We start from the raw sequence: 19624 nt of genomic DNA on the forward strand, positions 1-19624 counted from the left end.
TTCAAGTGAAAGAGATGGTATTCACTCCAGATTTGCTGATACCAATGCCCACAGTTACAACCACAATAATTTGTGGACATCTCATGAATAGTTTTTTTGTGTTCCTTCTTGGCTTGATTTCCCCCACTTAATGCATAGGAAATAATACCATATCTGCGTCACAGGCTGCAGTGATGACTGATTCAGGTCAGAGATTTAGGAAGACGTGTGCACATGTATCTTCCCTGGTGGCTTCCCCGGTGGCTCAGACGGCAAAGCGTCTGCCTGTGATGCAGGAGACCCGGGTTCAATCCCTGGGTGGGGAAGATCCCCTGGAGAAGGAAATGGTGACCCAATCCAGTACTCTTGCCTGGAAAATTCCATGGATTGAGGAGCCTGGTAGGCTACAGTCCATGGGGTCACAAAGCGTCGAACACGACTGAGTGATTTCTTTGTGTATATATATATATATGAAAGTGAAAGTGAAAGTTTCTCAGTGTGTCTGACTCTTGGCAACCCCATGGACTTTACAATGCATGGAATTCTCCAGGCCAGAATACTGGAGTGGGTAGCCTTTCTTCCTTCTCCAGGGGATATCCCCAACCCAGGAATCGAACCCAGGTCTCTTGTATTGCAGGCAGATTCTTTACCAACTTTACCCTTTACCAACTTTACCCTTTACTCTTTGTCCCTTTACCAACTGAACTATCAGGGAAGTTCGTATAAGAACACACACATATATAAAATAGCTTTTCCTTTAAAAAACTTGGATTCATTTGAGCTGGAAGAGACATGCTGATCATCTAGTCCAGTAACTTCAATCTGAAGCTGGTTTAGCTAAGAGATTTGTCCAAGATGGCACAGCTAACTGGTAATAGCTTCATTACAATAAATTTGATACGTAGACACACCCTGTTTATAAAGCACATTCATTTTAGATAGGTATACCAACTATGCCACCTTGGGCAAATCTCTGAGCTCCACTGGGTTCAGGTCCTAGCTGGGAAACTGAAGTTACTGGACTAGATGGTCACTATGTCTCTTCCAGCTCACATGAAGCCAAGTTTGTTAAAGGAAAAGCTATGATTATGAGATCGTCATAGGAATACAGGGAAGAGGGGGAGTTGAACCTGCAGGGACATGGCAAAGTGGTGCATGAAGTTAGCAGGGACAAAGCTCCATGACAACCTTGACTCCAGAGAGAAGGTACCTGGAGATTTCTCACTTCCTAGTGGTCTTTTTCCTTTCACTTCTGCCCTTATAAACACATTTAAAAGGTTCCCCAGTGAGGCCATCTCTCTGAATGCCAGGGGACAGCCAATTCCATGGCCCAAATTTTCTGTCCTGAAGTGTAATAGGAAAATTTCTTGGCAAAAGAAAAACACAGTTTCAACCTTTCTCAAGAACTCTGTCTTCCTGGATACTGTGTCAAGGTGAGAGGGCATGACTTATAAGAACAATGAATTCTGTGTTGTCTCTTTGGCCATGTGATTTTTCCAGCTGGACTTCTGTGGAGCACGGTTTGTAATCTGTAACCTAAAATTTCAGGTAATACTCTGTGGTGAGGGATGAATGTTGAATTCTAGTCTTGCAATTTTTTAAGGATACTGTCTTAAACTCTGTTGTCTTCTGGTTTTCCACCCGTAAAATTGGTGTAAATTATCATTTAGAATCAAGTGACATGTCTGTAGAGTTTAACATACTGCAAAAGTTAAATGCTCCGGGAGTTGGTGATGGACAGGGAACCCTGGAGTGCTGCAGTCCATGGGGTCACAAAGAGTCAGACATGACCGGGTGACTGGAATGAACTGAAAAGTTAAAAGAATGCTGAATTAAGGTAATATTTTCCTGAATTTCAAGGGAATAAGGTATGATCAAATGTGCTTGTCTATATTTACCATCTTTCTTTCTTTTCTTCTTCTTCACAAAGACTCTTTTAATTTAATTTATTCCCTTGAGGATCTGCTTTTATATAATAACAATTGGATTTCCATTTCAATGTATAGTTTTGAGTCACAATTTCTGAAGAGTAAAGCCAAGTTGATTACTAGCAATGACTTGAATAAATACTAGTGTACAATTTCACTGGTCTTTAAAAAAATTATGTATTTTAAATTAAGGATAATTGCTTTACAGTGTCGCTTTGGCTTCGGCCATACATCAACATGAATTAGCCATAGGTACACATGTGTGACCCCCTCCCCTCTTCCACCCCCTCCCTGCCCACCAGGTTGGTACAGAGCCTCAGCTTGAGTTCCCTGATTCAAGCCGCGACTCCCCACTGGCTGTTTTACGTGTGGTGGTGTCTATGCGTCCGTGCCACTCTCTCCATCCACCTCACCCCTCCTTCCTGCCCCCCTCACCAGCATCCATGGGTTTGTCCTCTATGCCTGCATCTCCACTGCTGCCCTGCAAATTCATCAGCACCCTCTTTCTAGATTCCATACGTATGTGTTGCTACGCGATATTTGCTTTTCTCTTCCTAATTCCACTGGTCCTTTGAAATATGTCAAGTAGATCTCCAGCATCATCCTTGGAGACCCTGGGGGACTGGAGACTCTAGGGTAGGTGACATAGATGTCAGAGAGGCCCCCCTTCCAAGCACGGGGAGGGTGGACATAACTATCCCTTTTAACCTTGCTCTTCTTCATCCAGCGGCTTCCTTCATCTTCTTCATTCCTGCCCTTCTTCCCTGATTTTGTGCCCTGTACCACTCTCCCAAATGACCGTGCCCTTAGAACACACTTGGACAAGGTTTTAATAAGCTCTTTATGTCATTCAGTCTCTGCAACAGCCTTGTGAGGTGGTAAGTATCATTAATCCCGTTATAAATGAGGCAACTGAGGCACAGACTGTTAGCAACTTGGCAGGGGTCACACCGCCAGGAGGCACTAATGAAAGGAAAGTCTGAAAGTCTGTTCTCTGTCGTTCTCTTATTGTGACTCTCTGTCTGTCATTTTCCCTCTTCCTCTCTCTATCCTAACAATTAAGGATGAGAGATTTGCATATCGTGATAAGTTGTTCGTATAAATAGGAGCTGTAGAAAATTGAAAACCAACAGAAAAGTATAAAGAAGAAAATCAAAATGATATCACTCATTACTTCTGGCATTTGCAATTGGAACACATGTTGTGTGCATGTGTGTAAGAGAGAGAGAAGTTGAGAGAGAGCGGTTACATGACTTCTCTTCCAGAAACGATAGGCTATTCTGTGCGCTCATCGGTACTATGTATGCGCGCCATCTCTCCGCCACGCACTCTTTGTATCCGCATTAAAGCTGTTGCCACGTGGTCCTTCTGTATATTTTTGGACTATGCTTCCCATTTCATTCTGTATTTCAAAATTATGTAAGTGGGGTTTTCAACCATAAACAGGTTCCAAATTGTTATGTCATATTTTTTCTCTCAAAGTTTCTGGTTTGTTGTTATATTTCAGAAACTTGTTTTTCATTCCAAGATGATACAAAAGAGTATCTGCTCATTTCCCTAGTGCTTCCTACTTACAGTAAGCCAGGACAGACAGAACACTCAGGACGGACTTTTCTATCAATTTAAAACTACTAACTTTGTCATATATTAAATTCTTATCCATATTTTAATTTATTCTTAAACTTCTATTTATCCTTTTAACATATGCTCATTTCTATAAGAATAATGAAATAATAGCGTTTATCAGTTCAATTCAGTTCAGTCGCTCAGTTGTGTCCGACTCTTTGCGACCCCATAAATTGCAGCACGCCAGGCCTCCCTGTTCATCACCATCCCCCGGAGTTCACTCAGACTCACGTCCATCGAGTCAGTGATGCCATCCAGCCATCTCATCCTCTGTCATTCCCTTCTCCTCCTGCCCCCAATCCCTCCCAGCATCAGTCTTTTTCAATGAGTCAACTCTTCACACCAGGTGGCCAAAATACTGGAGCTTCACCTTTAGCATCATTTCTTCCAAAGAAATCCCGGGGCTGATCTCCTTCAGAATGGACTGGTTGGATCTCCTCGCAGTCCAAGGGACTCTCAAGAGTCTTCTCCAACACCACAGTTCAAAAGCATCAGTTCTTCAGCGCTCAGCCTTCTTCACAGTCCAACTCTCACATCCATACATGACCACAGGAAAAACCATAGCCTTGACTAGATGGACCTTAGTTGGCAAAGTAATGTCTCTGCTTTTGAATATACTATCTAGGTTGGTCATAACTTTCCTTCCAAGGATAAGCGTCTTTTAATTTCATGGCTGCAGTCACCCATCTGCAGTGATTTTGGAGCTCCAAAAAATAAATTCTGACACTGTTTCCATTATTTCCTCATCTATTTCCCATGAAGTGATGGGACCGGATACCATGATCTTCATTTTCTGAATGTTGAGCTTTAAGCCAACTTTTTCACTCTCCTCTTTCACTTTCTTCAAGAGGCTTTTTAGTTCTTCTTCACTTTCTGCCATAAGGGTGGTATCATCTGCATATCTGAGGTTATTGATATTTCTCCTGGCAATCTTGATTCCAGCTTGTGTTTCTTCCAGTCCAGCGTTTCTCGAGATGTACTCTGCATAGAAGTTAAATAAGCAGGGTGACAATATACAGCCCTGATGTACTCCTTTTCCTATTTGGAACCAGTCTGTTGTTCCATGTCCAGTTCTGACTGTTGCTTCCTGATCTGCATACAGATTTCTCAAGAGGCAGGTTAGGTGGTCTGGTATTCCCATCTCTTTCAGAATTTTCCACAGTTGATTGTGATCCACACAGTCAAAGGCTTTGGCATAGTCAATAAAGCACAAATCGATGCTTTTCTGGAACTCTCTTGCTTTTTCCATGATCCAGCGGATGTTGGCAATTTGATCTCTGGTTCCTCTGCCTTTTGTAAAACCAGCTTGAACATCAGGGAGTTCACGGTTCACGTATTGCTGAAGCCTGGCTTGGAGAATTTTGAGCATTACTTTACTAGCATGTGAGATGAGTGCAATTGTGCGGTAGTTTGAGCATTCTTTGGCATTGCCTTTCTTTGTAATTGGAATGAAAATTGACCTTTTCCAGTCCTGTGTTTATAAGACTTCTAAATAACTGAAATTTCAAGTCCTTTCTAATTACTTTTTTCTAAATTTTCTTTTTGTTTCTTATTATTAATTTCCTCTTTTATCACAAGGGAAGGCAGTTTGTAGCATAGCAAAGCTGCAAAGTCTGATTGCAAAACTTCCACATGACTGAGGGAAGCAGAGACCCTTGGAGGGCACAAACAAAACTTGTGTGCACCAGGACCCCCGTGATCCCTGGACGAGACTGAGCCAAACCTGCCTGTGAGTGTTGGGGGTCTCCAGTGGAGGGTGGCCGGCAGAGTCCTGCTCTGGGGACAGAGGTGCCGGCAGCCACAGTCCTGGGAGGCGGGTATGTGGGCATAAGTCTTCTTGAGGAGGTCTCTATTAGCCATACCAGAGAGCCTGCGGACTCAAAGGCTGGGCTGCCTCAGGCTGAACAGCTGAAAGAGAGGGCGCACAGCCCCAGCCGTCTGCAGGCAATTCGATTCAAGTCTTACAGAGCACGGCCCTGCCCACCACAGCAAGACCTAGTTTCCCCCACGGCCAGTCCCTCCTGTCAGGAAGTTTGCACAAACTTCTTATCTTCATCCACCAGAGGGCAGACAGAAGAAGCAAGAACTATGACCCACAGCCTCCAGGACGAAAACCACAAGCAGAGAAAGCTAACCAAAACCATCACATGGACCACAGCCTTGTGTAAATCAATGAAGCTAGGAGCCATGCTGCGCAGGGCCACCCAAAATGGACAGGTCATGGTGGGAGTTCTGACAAAACGTGGGTCACTGGAGAAGGGAATGACAAACCCCTTTGGTATTCTTGCTTTGAGAATCCCATGAACAACATGATAAGACAAGAAGACAGGACACTGCAAGATGAACTCTCCAGGGCAGTAGGTGTCCAATATGCTACTGGAAAGAGCAGAGAAATAGCTCCAGAAAGAACGAAGAGGCTGGGCCAAAGTGCAAACAACTCCCAGTTGTGGCTGTGTCTGCACGTGAAAGTAAACTCCAGTGCTACAAAGAACAATATTGCACAGGAACCCGGAATGTGAGGTCCATGAATCAAGGTGAATTGGATGCGGTCGAGCAGAAGACAGCAAGAGTGAACATCGACATTTAGGAATCAGTGAGCTAAACTGGATGGTCAAGGGCAAATTTCATTCAGATGACCATTATATCCACCACTGCAGGCAAGAATCTCTTAGAAGAAATGGGGTAGCCCTCATAATTGACAAAAGAACCTGAAATGCAGCACTTGGGTGCAATCTCAAAAATGACAGAATGACCTTGGTTCCTTTCCAAGGCAAATCATTCAACATCACAGTAGTCCAAGTCTATGCCCTAACCACTACTGCCGAAGAAGCTGAATTGGAATGGTTCTATGAAGAACTACAAGACCTTCTGGAACTAACACCAAGAGATGTCCTTTTCATCATAGCGGATTGGAATTTCAATGTAGGAAGTCAAGAGACACCTGGAGTAACAGACAAGTTTGGCCTTGGAGTACAAAAATGAAGCAGGGCAAAGGCTAACAGAGTTTTGTCAAGAAAACATGCTGGTAATAGCAAATATCCTCTTCCAACAACGCAGGAGATGACTCTACTCATAGACATCAACAGATGGTCAATACCGAAATCAGATGGACTATCTTCTTTGCAGCCACAGATGGAGAAACTGCATACAGTCAGCAAAAACAAGACTGGGAGCTGACTCTGGCTCAGATCATCAGCTCCTTATTGCAAAATTCAGGCTTAAACTGAAGACAGTAGGGAAAACCACAAGGCCATTCAGGTATGACCTAAATCAATTCCCTTATAGCTATACAGTGGAGGTGACAAATGGATTCAAGGGATTAGGTCTGGTAGCAAGAGTGCCAGAAAAACTATGGACAGAGGTTCATAACATTGTACAGGAAGCAGTGACCAAAACCATCCCCCCCCCACCTTCCCCCTCAAAAAAATAGAAAGGTAGGAAGGAAAATGGTTTTCTGAGGAGGCCTTACAGATAGCAGAGGAAACAAGTGAAGTGAAAGGCAAAGGAGAAAAGGAAAGGTATACCCAAGTGAATGCAGAGTTCCAGAGAAGAGCAAGGAGCAAGAAGGCTTAAGAAAGCCTTCTTAAGTGAACAGTGCAAAGAAATAGAGGAAAACAATAGAACTGGAAAGACTAACAATCTCTTCAAGAAAATTAGAGATGCCAAGGGAACATTTCATGCAAAGATGGGCACAATAAAGGACAGAAACGTTATGGACCTAACAGAAGAAGAAGAAATTAACAAGAGGTGACTAGAATACACAGAAGAACTATACAGAAATGCTCTTAATGACAAGTTAAGCACGATGATGTGGTCACTCATCTAGAGCCAGACATCCTGGAATGTGAAGTCAAGTGGGCCTTAGGAAGCATCCCTACGAACAAAGCTAGAGGGGGTGATGGAATTCCAGTTGAGCTATTTCAAATCCTGAAAGATGATGCTGTGAAAGTGCTGCACTCAATATGCCAGTAGATTTGGAAAGCTCAGCAGTGGCCACAGGACTGGAAAAGGTCAGTTTTCACTCCAGTCCCAAAGAAAGGTGATGCCAGAGAACGGCCAAACTATCTCACAACTGCACTCGTCTCCCAGGCCAGCAAGGTCACGCTCAAAGTCCTCCAAGCCAGGCTTCAGCTGCATGCAAATTGAGAACTTCCAGATGTACAAGCTGGGTTTAGAAAAGGCAGAGGAACCAGAGATCAAGTTGCCAACATCTGTTGAAACATAGAAAAAGCAAGGGAATTCCAGAACTGTGCTAAAGGCTTTGACTGTGTGGATCACAACAATCCGTGGAAAATTCTTAAAGAGGTGAGAATACCAGGCCACCTTACTTGTGTCCTGAGAAACCTGTATGCAGGTCAAGAAGCAACAGTTAGAACCAGACATGAAGCAATAGACTGGTTCAAAACTGAGGTAGGGGTACGTCAAGGCTGTATACTGTCATGCTGCTCATTTAACACACATGCAGAGCACATCACGTGAATGTTGGGCTGGACGAATCACAAGCTGGAATTAAGGCTGCTGGGAGAAATATCAGCAACCTCAGATATGTAGGTGATATCACTTTAATGGCAGAAAGAGAAAAGAAACCTTATAAAGAATCTCTTGATATGGGTGAAAATGGAGAGTGAAAATGCTGGCTTAAAACTCAACATTCAAAAACTGAAGATCATGGCATCCAGTCCCATTACTTCATGGCAAATAGATGGGGAAAAAGTAGGAACAGTGACAGATTTTATTTTCTTGAGCTCCAAGATCACCGCAGACAGTGGCTGCAGCCACGGATTTAAAAGACGTTTGCTTCTCAGAAGAAAAGCTATGACCAACCTAGACAGCATATGAAAAAGCAGAGACATTACTTTGCCAACAAAGGTCTGTCTAGTCAAGGCTATAGTTTTCCAGTAGTCATGTATGGGTGTGAGAGTTGGACTATAAAGAAAGCTGAGCACTGAGGAATTGATGCTTTTGAACTGTGGTGTTGGAGAAGACATTTGAGGGTCCCTTGGACTTCAAGGAGATCCAACCAGTCCATCCTAAAGGAAAGCAACCCTAAATATTCATTGGAAGAACTGATGCTGAGGCTGAAACTCCAGTACATTGGCCACCTCATGTGAAGAGCTGACCCATTAGAAAAGACCCTGATGCTGGGAAAGATTGAGGGCAGGAGGAGAGGAGGGTACAGAGGATGAGTCAGTTGGATGGCATCACTGACCTAACGAGCATGAATCTGAGCATACTCTGGAGACAGTGAAGGACAGAGGAGTTTGGTCTGCTGCTGTCTCGAAGAGTCAGATGGGACTTAGCAACCGAACGGCAGCAGCAAGGCACACACACAGTGATCTGATGCATGTGTGTACCGCCCAGTGATTACCGCGACCAGACAGTCAGCATCCGTCCCTTCCCACCTGCATGATGTTATTCCTTATTATGAGATCTTCTGAGGCCTATTTTCTTAGAAACTTCAAACATACAATACAGTATTATTAACTAATGTCATCATGTTGTACATTGTATCCCCAGAGCTTACCTTCTAACTGGGAGTTCATACCTTCTGATCATTTCTAACCAGTTCCTCCATCTTCTACTCCTGCCTCTGTCAATCACAATCTGATTTCTTTTTTAATGAGATTTATTTTTAGATTCTACATAAAGGGAGATTATGCAGTATTTGTTTTTCTCTCTGTGACTGATCTCACTTAGCAGAATGCCCTTGAGGTCTACCCAAGCTGTTGCAAATGCCAAGATTTTCTTTTTCATGTCTGAATATTTCACATATATGTGTATATATGTATATGTGTATGTGTGTAATTTTTGCTTTATTCATTCACTTTTCAGACGAGACTGGACACAGTCAGGGTAGTATGGCCACAGTATCCATTCACCTTTCAGTGGACATCTAAGTTGTTTCAATGTTTTGGCTATAGTAATAATTATAAATAACTCTGGAGTGAGCATGAGTTCTTTATGTATTTTGGATGCTAACTCCTTACTAGATGTGTTTCTGCAAATATGTTCTCCCAACTCATGGATTGCCATTTCCTTTTGTTTATTTCTTTTGCTTTTTAGTTTGATATAGTCTCACTTGTTTTTAAACTATAGATCTGTAATGCAGTTTGAAATCAGGAAGCCTAATGTCTCCAGCTTTGGTCTCTTTCCCAGGATTGCTTCCTCTGTTCAGGGTGTTTGTGGTGCCATGCCAATTTTAGGATCTATTTCTGTGAAAAATGTCTTTGGAATTTTGATAGGTATTGCATTGAATCTATCAATGGCTTTGGGCATTATGGACAATTTAACAATATCCATTCTTTCAATCCATGAATGCGGAACATCTTTCTATTTACTTATGTCTTCATTTTCTCTTGTCAATGTCTTACAGTGAATGTTCATTTTGAAGATCTTTCATCTCCTCAGTTAATTCATTCCTGAGTGTTTTGTTTTTGATACTACTGTAAATGTAATTGTTTTCTTTATTTCTTTTTTTCAGATATATTGTTCTAGGTAATAGAAATGCAACTGATTTCTATCTGTTGATTTGGTATACTGCAGTTAACTAAACTTGTTCATAAGATCTTATCATTTTGGGGTGGAATCTTTAGGATTTTCTGTATTAAAAATCTTGTCAAAAAATCATGTTGTCTATAAACAGAAACAGTTTCAATTATTTCCAATTCTCATGCCATTTATTTATCTTTCATGCCTGATTGACCTGGCTTGGATTTCTAGAGCTGTGTTGAGCAGGAATGGTTAGTTACTTGTCTTACTCCTGATCTTAGGAGAGACGCTTTCAATCACTCACCACTGAGTATGTTCTAGATGAAGGCATGTTACTATGTGCTTTATTATGTTGAGATGAAGTCCTTCGATACTTGTGAATTTTTGTCACATTTGGATGTTGAATTTGTTAAATGCTTTTTGTGCATTTATTGAGAGGATTATGTGATTTTTACATTTCATTATATTAAAGCAGTGTATCGCATCGATTGATCAACCCGTTCTTGCATCTCAAGGATGAACCCTACCAGATCACGGTGTATGATCCTTTCTACGTGCTGCTGAATTTTATTTGCTAGTATTTTGTTGAGAGTTTAAAAATCTCCATTTATAAAAAATCTGTGATTTTATTTTCTTGTAATTTCCCTGTCTCACTTTGATATCAAAGTATTATACTGGCTTTGCAACATGAGTTTGGAAATGTCATTTTTTCTTTAGCTTTTTGGAGGACTTTGGAAATGATAGGCATTAATCGCCTTTGGATGTCTGATGGAATCCATCATGAAGCCTTCTGCCCCTGGGCTCTTCTTTGCTGGGAGGTTTTTAGTTACTGACTCAATCTCCTTCACCATTCTTGGCCTGCTTAGTCTTTCTGTTTCCCCTTGATTCAGTTTTCCTAAGTTGTATATTTCTAGAAATTTATTCATTTTTTCTAGGTTGTCCAGTTTGGCAGGAAAACCATAGACCAACAGGAGCCATCTTGGCGTGATGCTGAACCAGTAGTGGGGAAGTGCAAGGCTGGCAGAGAGGAGCTGCTCTCTCCCCTAATGTGGCTCTTCTTGGTCAGTGTGGTCCAGAGGGGTGCTTCACATTCACCTCTGCATTTTAGGATTTTCACACTGGTATTCTTCCTATGAATGGTTCTAGTTACTTTTTAAGTGAGGGGAACTGAAGTTAGGAATGCTCTATACTGCCATCTTGATGATGACACTCAGAACTAAAACTCCAAAGTCTGAACCGTTAACCACAGTTCTCTGCTATTTCCTAAGAAGAAAAATATTATAAATAGGCCAATAATGGGGGCCAGTAGTGAGTTGTACTAGCTTATTTTTGAAATATTCTACATGAAGGCCTCCCTAAGAACACTTACTACATAATTTAATTGGGTATTCATGCTGTGTCTCCCCAACAACTCAGGATTACAAATCATGATACACTTTTCTAGGCTGTTTAGGAGCCACTATAATAAATATATTTGTGAAAAGATTGCAATATTATTATAAATGGAGTAACTTTCCTATGGATAAAAGAAGAAAATATAAAAATCTTTCTAGATGATCATCTAGGAGAAAAGCTTCTTCAAATTTATCCTGAAGTGATACCACTTATGCTATATTATTATCAAGCAGCAGTTGTACATTATTAGAGGTCTTTGAAAAACCCAGAATTTTAATCAATGATCCCTTCCTTATATATAATAATCACAAGATTTATATTGCTTTTAAAAAAATTTATCAACTTTTAAAATTTATCTTTAATTATCATTGAGAACCTGAAGCAGTGAGGAGGCACTTCCTGACAATTCAAGATGGAAAGCTGAGCTCTTTTCTCCAGGGCTCAATGGAGGAAAGTATGGCGTATATGAGAATTGTGATGCTACCATGTCGCTGAGCCAGCAATGCATTCTCTTGTCTCTTTTCTGATTTTAGGAGTGCAAAGCCAATGACTGGGGGAGGAAATATAACAAAGATCATGCATTTCATCCTCTTGGGATTCTCAGATTTTCCCAGAATCATAGCAGTACTTTTTGCTGTATTCCTGGTGATATACATTTTGACCCTGACTTGGAACCTGTCCCTCCTCATCTTAATAAGAATGGACTCCCACCTCCACACCCCCATGTACTTCTTTCTCAGTAATCTGTCCTTCATAGACATCTGCTACGTGACCTCCACAGCCCCCAACATGCTCTATGACTTCTTCCAGGAGCGGCAAACTATCACCTTAGTGGGTTGCGCTGTTCAGTACTTCGTGTTCTCCACCATGGGGCTGAGCGAGTCTTGCCTCATGACCGCCATGGCTTATGACCGATATGCCGCCATTTGTACCCCGCTCCTCTATTCGTCAGTCATGTCGCCCGCTCTCTGCGGTCGGATGGTGCTGGGATCCTACTTGGCTGGACTCTCGGCTTCTATATCCCAATTGTGTTTCATGCTCCAGCTCCAGTTCTGTGGGCCTAATGTCATCAACCACTTCTTCTGTGACCTGCCCCAGCTGTTAGTTCTCTCCTGCACTGACACGTTCTCTGTACAACTCTTTACGGCTTTATTGACAATGATCTTTGGGGTAATAAATGTTTCCATTATCATGATATCCTATATCTCCATTGTCATCTCCATCATGAAGATCACGACAGCAAGCGGCAGGTCCAAGGCTTTCAACACCTGTGCTTCCCATCTGACAGCAGTCACTCTCTTCTATACTTCTGGTATGTTTGTCTATTTGAGTTCCAGCACTGGTGGTTCCTCCAGCTTTGACAGATTTGCATCAGTCTTCTATACGGTGGTGATTCCCATGTTGAATCCTTTGATTTACAGTCTGAGGAACAAAGAAATCAAAGATGCCTTGAAGAGGTTGCAAAAGAGGAGACGGTGTTGCTGAGGCCACAGACTGAGATTTCTGACAGATTTGTCTTGTTAGAATGACCTACCTTAACCCTCAATAATATTTATATGAATGGACTACAAGAAAGTTCATTCTGCCTTTGACAAAGAAGACTTAATCTCACCCAGATAATATGACAAAATGGGCCAAGAACGGAATCAGACTACACAAACACAGTATCTTTAAGTCCTAGAGACCCATTGTTTTTATCCTTTATGTGGAGTGGCCTCATTATTTATTAATCTATTAACAATTATTCAGGAAAATCAAGATTTAGAACTTGTTGCTTCATTTCTACTTCTCTGCTTTCTGACCCTGAAGGAGAGACACCTGAAGCCCCAGGAGTGCGTGAACCTTGTCCCCCAAATATGCTGATGCAGCATAATCCAGACATGGTGGTCATCGATGTCCATTCTGTATTTCTGGCTGGAATGAGAATGAACACACAGAGAGGGTGTGCCTTTGGACAGAACCAAGGTATACAATTCCCTAGTTGTGCCTTCCTGGAAGACTAGTCCGATACAGCTAATGTTTGAGTAATACCTCTTCAGTGCTTTTTATCTAATAAGTTATTGATCACATTCTAGTTCCACAGTTGTAGTCTAAATAGGAGGATGACATGATTTGAATAAAGAGAGGTGGAATGAAGTGTGTGGCCCCTTCAGGGCTGTTAACTTATGATTCTGATGCTGTAACATTCTGCATCTAGCATCCAGTGGGAATTTCTGACGGGGATGATATTCAAAATCCATGTCACAGTCAGTAGCAATTTCTGATATTGTGAAGTCAAGCTCCTCTTTCCCTACCTCAGTAAGTCTGGAAAATTTACCCCTGGTTGACATAGCTAGTGGGATCATACTGTCAAAATAACTCCTGCTCTTTCAAGCATCTGAACATATGTGATGTGATGGGAATTGTGTGAGAATTCATGGCAATAATAAAGTCACCAAATAGTCCACGTTGCAGAGTAAGGGCCAATATGGAAAAACCAATATGCATTCCTTTCTACTGTCTGTGTTCAACATGTCATGTCTGAGAAATTTATGGTCGTATGCAGGCAATATAATCACCGAGATGGAATGGCTAGAAGTACTTTAATGCTGAAATTTTCCTGGAAACCTCAAACCTCAAGGGGCAAGAAATTGTTTGTGGGATAAGCAGGGTTATCAGCTCTAGCCAATTTTTGTCTTCAGAAGCAGGATGTAAATTTGTGGTCCCATGGTCTGGTTAAAAAGGAAAACAAGGTGCTATCCTGACTGTTGAGTTTCCAGATCTCCCAGACTTTAACAAGCTAGTTAAATTGTATCATTAATTTATATTTTATCCTTAGAGAGTCATTGGATTTTTTTGTTGTTGTTGTTTTGTTTTGTATTTAATTTATTTATTTTAACTGGAGGCTAATTACTTTTCAATATTGTCGTGGTTTTGCCATACACTGACTTGAGTCAGCCACGGGTGTACATGTATCCCCATCCTGAATCCCCCTCCCACCTCCCTTCCCTTCCCATCCCGCAGGGTCATCCCGGTGCACCAGCCCTGAGCATCTTGTCTCATGTATCGAACCTGGACTGATGATCTGTTTCACATAGTCATTGGATTCTTAATGCTGTTTTAGGATTTCAATGCCAATGGTCCCATGAATTATCCTACTTAATAAACAACTGTAAGTGAAGAAGTATTTGAAGCCCTTGTACAATTTTCCATTAGTTCACACATGAATATGACTGAGGGAAGGGGAACTGTTGAACTTTTGCTAGAGTAGAATTAGGGCTACCCCATGCCAAAGAAATAGTGCAATATAAATAAAGGATATGTGCCCGCTTCACCCCCATCCAAACATAGGAACATTTTCTTAAGCATTGCTTTTTAAAAATGCGTAGGAGTGTATGCAAAATCTGTTTCTAACAGTCTCCGAAGTCTCCAGTAGGAGAGAGACCCCTGCTACATGTTGACAATACAGTGTGGATTATAGTGACTATGCTGTGCATTAGACCTCCAGAACTTATTCACCCTCCAATTGCAAGTCTGTGCCCTCTTCAGTTCCCCTGCTCCTCTCGAAGCTGAACATTTTTCTCTTGTTTGTATTCACGTTGTCTTCATCATTGAATCATCTGTTGATGGACACTTAGCTTGTTCCATATTTTGGCTTTGTGATTAATGCAGCAATAAATATGGAAGCACATATTTTTGATATCCTATTTTTATTTCCATTGGACATATACCCATAAGTGGGATTGCTGGATCAATGGTAGATCTTAATTTTTGAGGAATCTCCATAATGTTTTCTGTAGCAGCTGAGCCCATTTGTGTATCCCCACCCACAGTGTACAAGCATTCTCTTCTTGCCACATCCTTACCAACACCTGTGCTCTCCCTTTCTTCTATGACTGCCACTCTAACAGTTGAGAAGTGATGTATCATTGTGGCTTTAATTTATATTTCCCTGATAATTAGTGATTTGAATACAAAGAGAACCAAACTGAGCATATCACAAATAAAATGTCAAAAGGTAAAGACAAGGAGATAATCTTAAAAGCTGCAAGAGAAAAGCCACTTGTTACACACGAGAGAACTTTCTTAAGGCTACCAGTAGCTTTTTCACTAGAATGTTTCAGCCCAAAGGCAGTGGCACTATATACTCAAAGTGCTGAAAGAAAAACTTCCCAACCAACAGTGGTCTGTCTGGGTAAGTTGTCCTTCAGGATTGAAGGAATTATAGGCAGTTTTCCAGGAAAACGAATCTGATGATTTTACACTAGATTGACTTTACAACAAATGTTAAAGGCACTTTTTCAAGCAGAAACTAAAGGTCACTAATTAGAATCAGAATACAAATATAAATCTCTCTGGTAGGAGTCACTAATATTGAATTCTGAATATGCTAGAGTAGTCATGCTGGTATGTCACTTTTAAATCTGGTGTGAAGATTAAAACTCAGAAGAGGTAAACATAACTAAAAAAATTTGTTAATGGATATACAAGCAAAAATATTGTAAATTATTACATCAGAAAAGTAAAATGTGAGAGAGAAAGGTAAAAATGGTTCTTGCATGCATTTGAATGTTAAGTTGTTTTCATGTTAAAACAGACTGTTTTAGGATAAGTTCTTTAATGTAAGCCTCATGGGTAATACAAAGCCAATCCATAGTAAATTCACAAAAGATAAAGGAAATGAATCTAAGCATACCACTACAAAAAATCATCAAAGTATAAAGAAAGCAGAAGAAGAAAGAAAGGAATTACAAACCAGTCAGAAAAATAAGGAAAATGGCAATAGTAGTAGAGCCTGAAGTCAGGCAGGTGGATTCCTCCAGTTCCATTCTTCTTTCTCAAGAAGCTTTGGCTATTCGAGGTTTTTTGTATTTCCATACAAATTGTGAAATTATTTGTTCTAGCTCTGTGAAAAATAGCACTGGTAGCTTGATAGGGATGGCATTGAATCTGTAGATTGTTTTGGGTCGTATACTCATTTCACTATATTGATTCTTCCGATCCATGACATGGTATATTTCTCCATCTATTAGTGTCGTCTTTGATTTCTTTCATTAGTGTTTTACAGTTTTCTATATATAGGTTTTTAGTTTCTTTAGATAGATATATTCCTAAGTATTTTATTCTTTTGGTTGCAATGGTGAATGGAGTTGTTTCCTTAATTTCTTTGTCTACTTTCTCATTATTAGTGTATAGGAATGCAAAGGATTTCTGTGTGTTGATTTTATATCCTGCAACTTTATTATATTCATTGATTAGCTCTAGTAATTTTTTGGTGGAGTCTTTAGGGTTTTCTATGTAGAGGATCATGTCATCTGCAAACAGTGAGAGTTTTACTTCTTCTTTTCCAATCTGGATTCCTTTTATTTCTTTTTCTGCTCTGATTGCTGTGGCCAAAACTTCCAGAACTATGTTGAACAGTAGCAGTGAAAGTGAGTACCCTTGTCTTGTTCCTGACTTTAGGGGAAATGCTTTCAATTTTTCACCATTGAGGATCATGTTTGCTGTGGGTTTGTCATATATAGCTTTTATTATGTTGAGGCATGTTCCTTCTATTCCTGCTTTCTAGAGATTTTTTATCTACTACAAAGCCACAGTCATCAAGACAGTATGGTACTGGCACAAAGACAGAAATATAGATCAATGGAACAAAATAGAAAGCCCAGAGATAAATCCACACACCTATGGACACCTTATCTTCAACAAAGGAGGCAAGAATATACAATGGATTAAAGACAATCTCTTTAACAAGTGGTGCGGGGAAAACTGGTCAACCACTTGTAAAAGAATGAAACTAGAACACTTTCTAACACCATACACAAAATAAACTCAAAATGGATTAAAGATCTAAGCGTAAGACCAGAAACTATAAAACTCCTAGAGGAGAACATAGGCAAAACACTCTCAGACATAAACCACAGCAGGATCCTCTATGATCCACCTCCCAGAATTCTGGAAATAAAAGCAAAAATAAACAAATGGATCTAATTAAAATTAAAAGCTTCTGCACAACAAAGGAAACTATAAGCAAGGTGAAAAGACAGCCTTCGGAATGGGAGAAAATAATAGCAAATGAAGCAACTGACAAACAACTAATCTCAAAAATATACAAGCAACTTATGCAGCTCAATTCCAGGAAAATAAACGACCCATTCAAAAAATGGGCCAAAGAATTAAATAGACATTTCTCCAAAGAAGACATACGGATGGCTAACAAACACATGAAAAGATGCTCAACATCACTCATTATCAGAGAAATGCAAATCAAGACCGCAATGAGGTACCATTTCACACCAGTCAGAATGGCTGTGATCCAAAAGTCCACAAGCAATAAATGCTGGAGAGGGTATGGAGAAAAGGGAACCCTCCTACACTGTTGGTGGGAATGCAAACTAGTACAGCCACTATGGATAACAGTGTGGAGATTCCTTAAAAAACTGGAAATAGAACTGCCTTGTGACCCAGCAATCCCACTCCTGAGCATATACACTAAGGAAATCAGAATTGAAAGAGACATGTGTACCCCAATGTTCATTACAGCACTGTTTACAATAGCCAGAACATGGAAACAACCTAGATGTCCGTCAGCAGGCAAATGGATAAGAAAGCTGTGGTACATATACACTATGGAGTATTACTCAGCCATTGAAAAGAATACATTTTAATCAGTTCTAATGAGGTGGATGAAACTGGAGCTGATTATATAGAGTGAAGTAAGCCAGAAAGAAAAACACCAATACAGTGTACTAACACATATATATGGAATTTAGAAAGATGGTATGATAACCCTATATGTTAGACAGCAAAAGAGACACAGATGTAAAGAACAGACTTTTGGACTCTGAGGGAGAGGGAGAGGGTGGGATGATTTGGGAGAATGGCATTGAAACATGTATACTATCATGCAAGAAATGAATTGCTAGTCTAGGTTCAATACAGGATACAGGATGCTTGGGGCTGGTGCACTGGGATGACCCAGAGGGATGATATGGGGAGGGTGGTGGGAGGGGGGTTCAGGGTTGGGAACTCATGTACACCTGTGGTGGATTCATGTCAATGTATGGCAAAACAAATACAGTATTGTAAAGTAAAAAAATAAAATTAAAAATAAATAAATAAAATAAAAATAAAAACATCAAAAAGAAAAAGAAAAAAAACAGAATGGCAATAGGAAATCCACATCTGTCAATAGTAATTTAAATATAAATACTAAATTCTCCAATCAAACACAATGAGTGGTGAAAGATAAAAATTGAGCCCAGCTATATGTACCTACAAGAGACTCACTACAGCTTTAAGAACTCAAAGAAATTGAAATAGATTGAAAATAAAGGGATGGAAAAAGTAATTCCATGTAAGTAAAAACCAAAATAGAGCAGGGTTAAGCTATACTTATCTCAGAAAACTTAGACTTTAAGACAAAAAGTATTATAAGAGGCAAAGAAAGTCATTATACAATGATAAAGGGATCAGTCCCACAAAGGGGTATAGCATTTGTAAATGTATATAAACTCAGCATAGTACATGTAAATATACAAATAAAATAGTAACAGACTTGAAGGAAGAAGCAGATAGCATTACAATAATAGTAAGAAAATTCAATATCCCACTTTTAACAATGGATAGATCTTCCAGACAAAATATCAACAATGAAACATCGGGATTAAGCTACACATTAAAACACAGGTGTTTAAGTGACACGGAACATACGCACAAAGGAAGTAAAACACACTCTCTTTGCAAATGCATATCAATCATCCTCTAGGACAGAGCATATGTTAGGCCACAAAACAAGTCTCCAGAAATATAAGAAGATTGAAATGATATCGAACATCTTTTCCAGACACAAATGTGCAAAATTAGAAATTAAATACAAAAGGAGTACTGGAAAATCTGCAAATCTGAGGAGGTTAAGCAACATGCTACTGAACATCATGGGTCATGGAAGAAACCAAACTCAAAATTTAAAATACTTGGGACACCGCTGGTCGTCCAGCACTTAAGAATCTGCCTTGCAATGCAGGGGACATGAGTTTGCTCCCTGGTTAAGGACCTAAGGTCCCACATGCGCAGAACAACTAAGCCTGCACACTCCAGTGACTGAGCCCACACTCCGCAGCTAGGGAGTCCGTGCGGCACAACGAAAGACCCCACATACTCAAATGAGACCCGGGGCAGCCAAACAAACAAACAAATAAATAAATAAAGGGATGTTTAAAAATGTCTTG

The 19624-nt window shown here is 40.4% G+C and overlaps 1 protein-coding gene and 1 non-coding gene across 3 annotated transcripts; both read left to right on the forward strand.

The window, feature by feature from the left end:
• Positions 1 to 233: 233 nt before the first annotated feature.
• TRNAH-GUG (transfer RNA histidin (anticodon GUG)) lies at positions 234 to 305 on the forward strand. The gene has a single exon. It is a non-coding gene; the product is annotated as a tRNA-His (tRNA).
• A 3130-nt stretch (positions 306 to 3435) lies between these two features.
• LOC101110445 (olfactory receptor 5AN1) lies at positions 3436 to 12902 on the forward strand. 2 transcript variants are annotated; one of them, XM_042233594.1, is made up of 2 exons: positions 3436 to 3448; positions 11977 to 12902. In XM_042233594.1, exons 1-2 carry the CDS (start codon positions 3436 to 3438, stop codon positions 12900 to 12902), a joined length of 939 nt encoding a protein of 312 aa, XP_042089528.1. The 2 variants fall into 2 exon arrangements, with proteins under 2 accessions (XP_042089528.1, XP_011951856.2); XM_012096466.3 differs by lacking the exon at positions 3436 to 3448 and having other exon boundaries at positions 11964 to 12902.
• The last annotated feature ends 6722 nt before the right edge of the window (positions 12903 to 19624 follow it).

Source organism: Ovis aries, chromosome 15 (genome assembly GCF_016772045.2).
Source record: "Ovis aries strain OAR_USU_Benz2616 breed Rambouillet chromosome 15, ARS-UI_Ramb_v3.0, whole genome shotgun sequence".
Taxonomy (NCBI): Eukaryota; Metazoa; Chordata; class Mammalia; order Artiodactyla; family Bovidae; genus Ovis; species Ovis aries.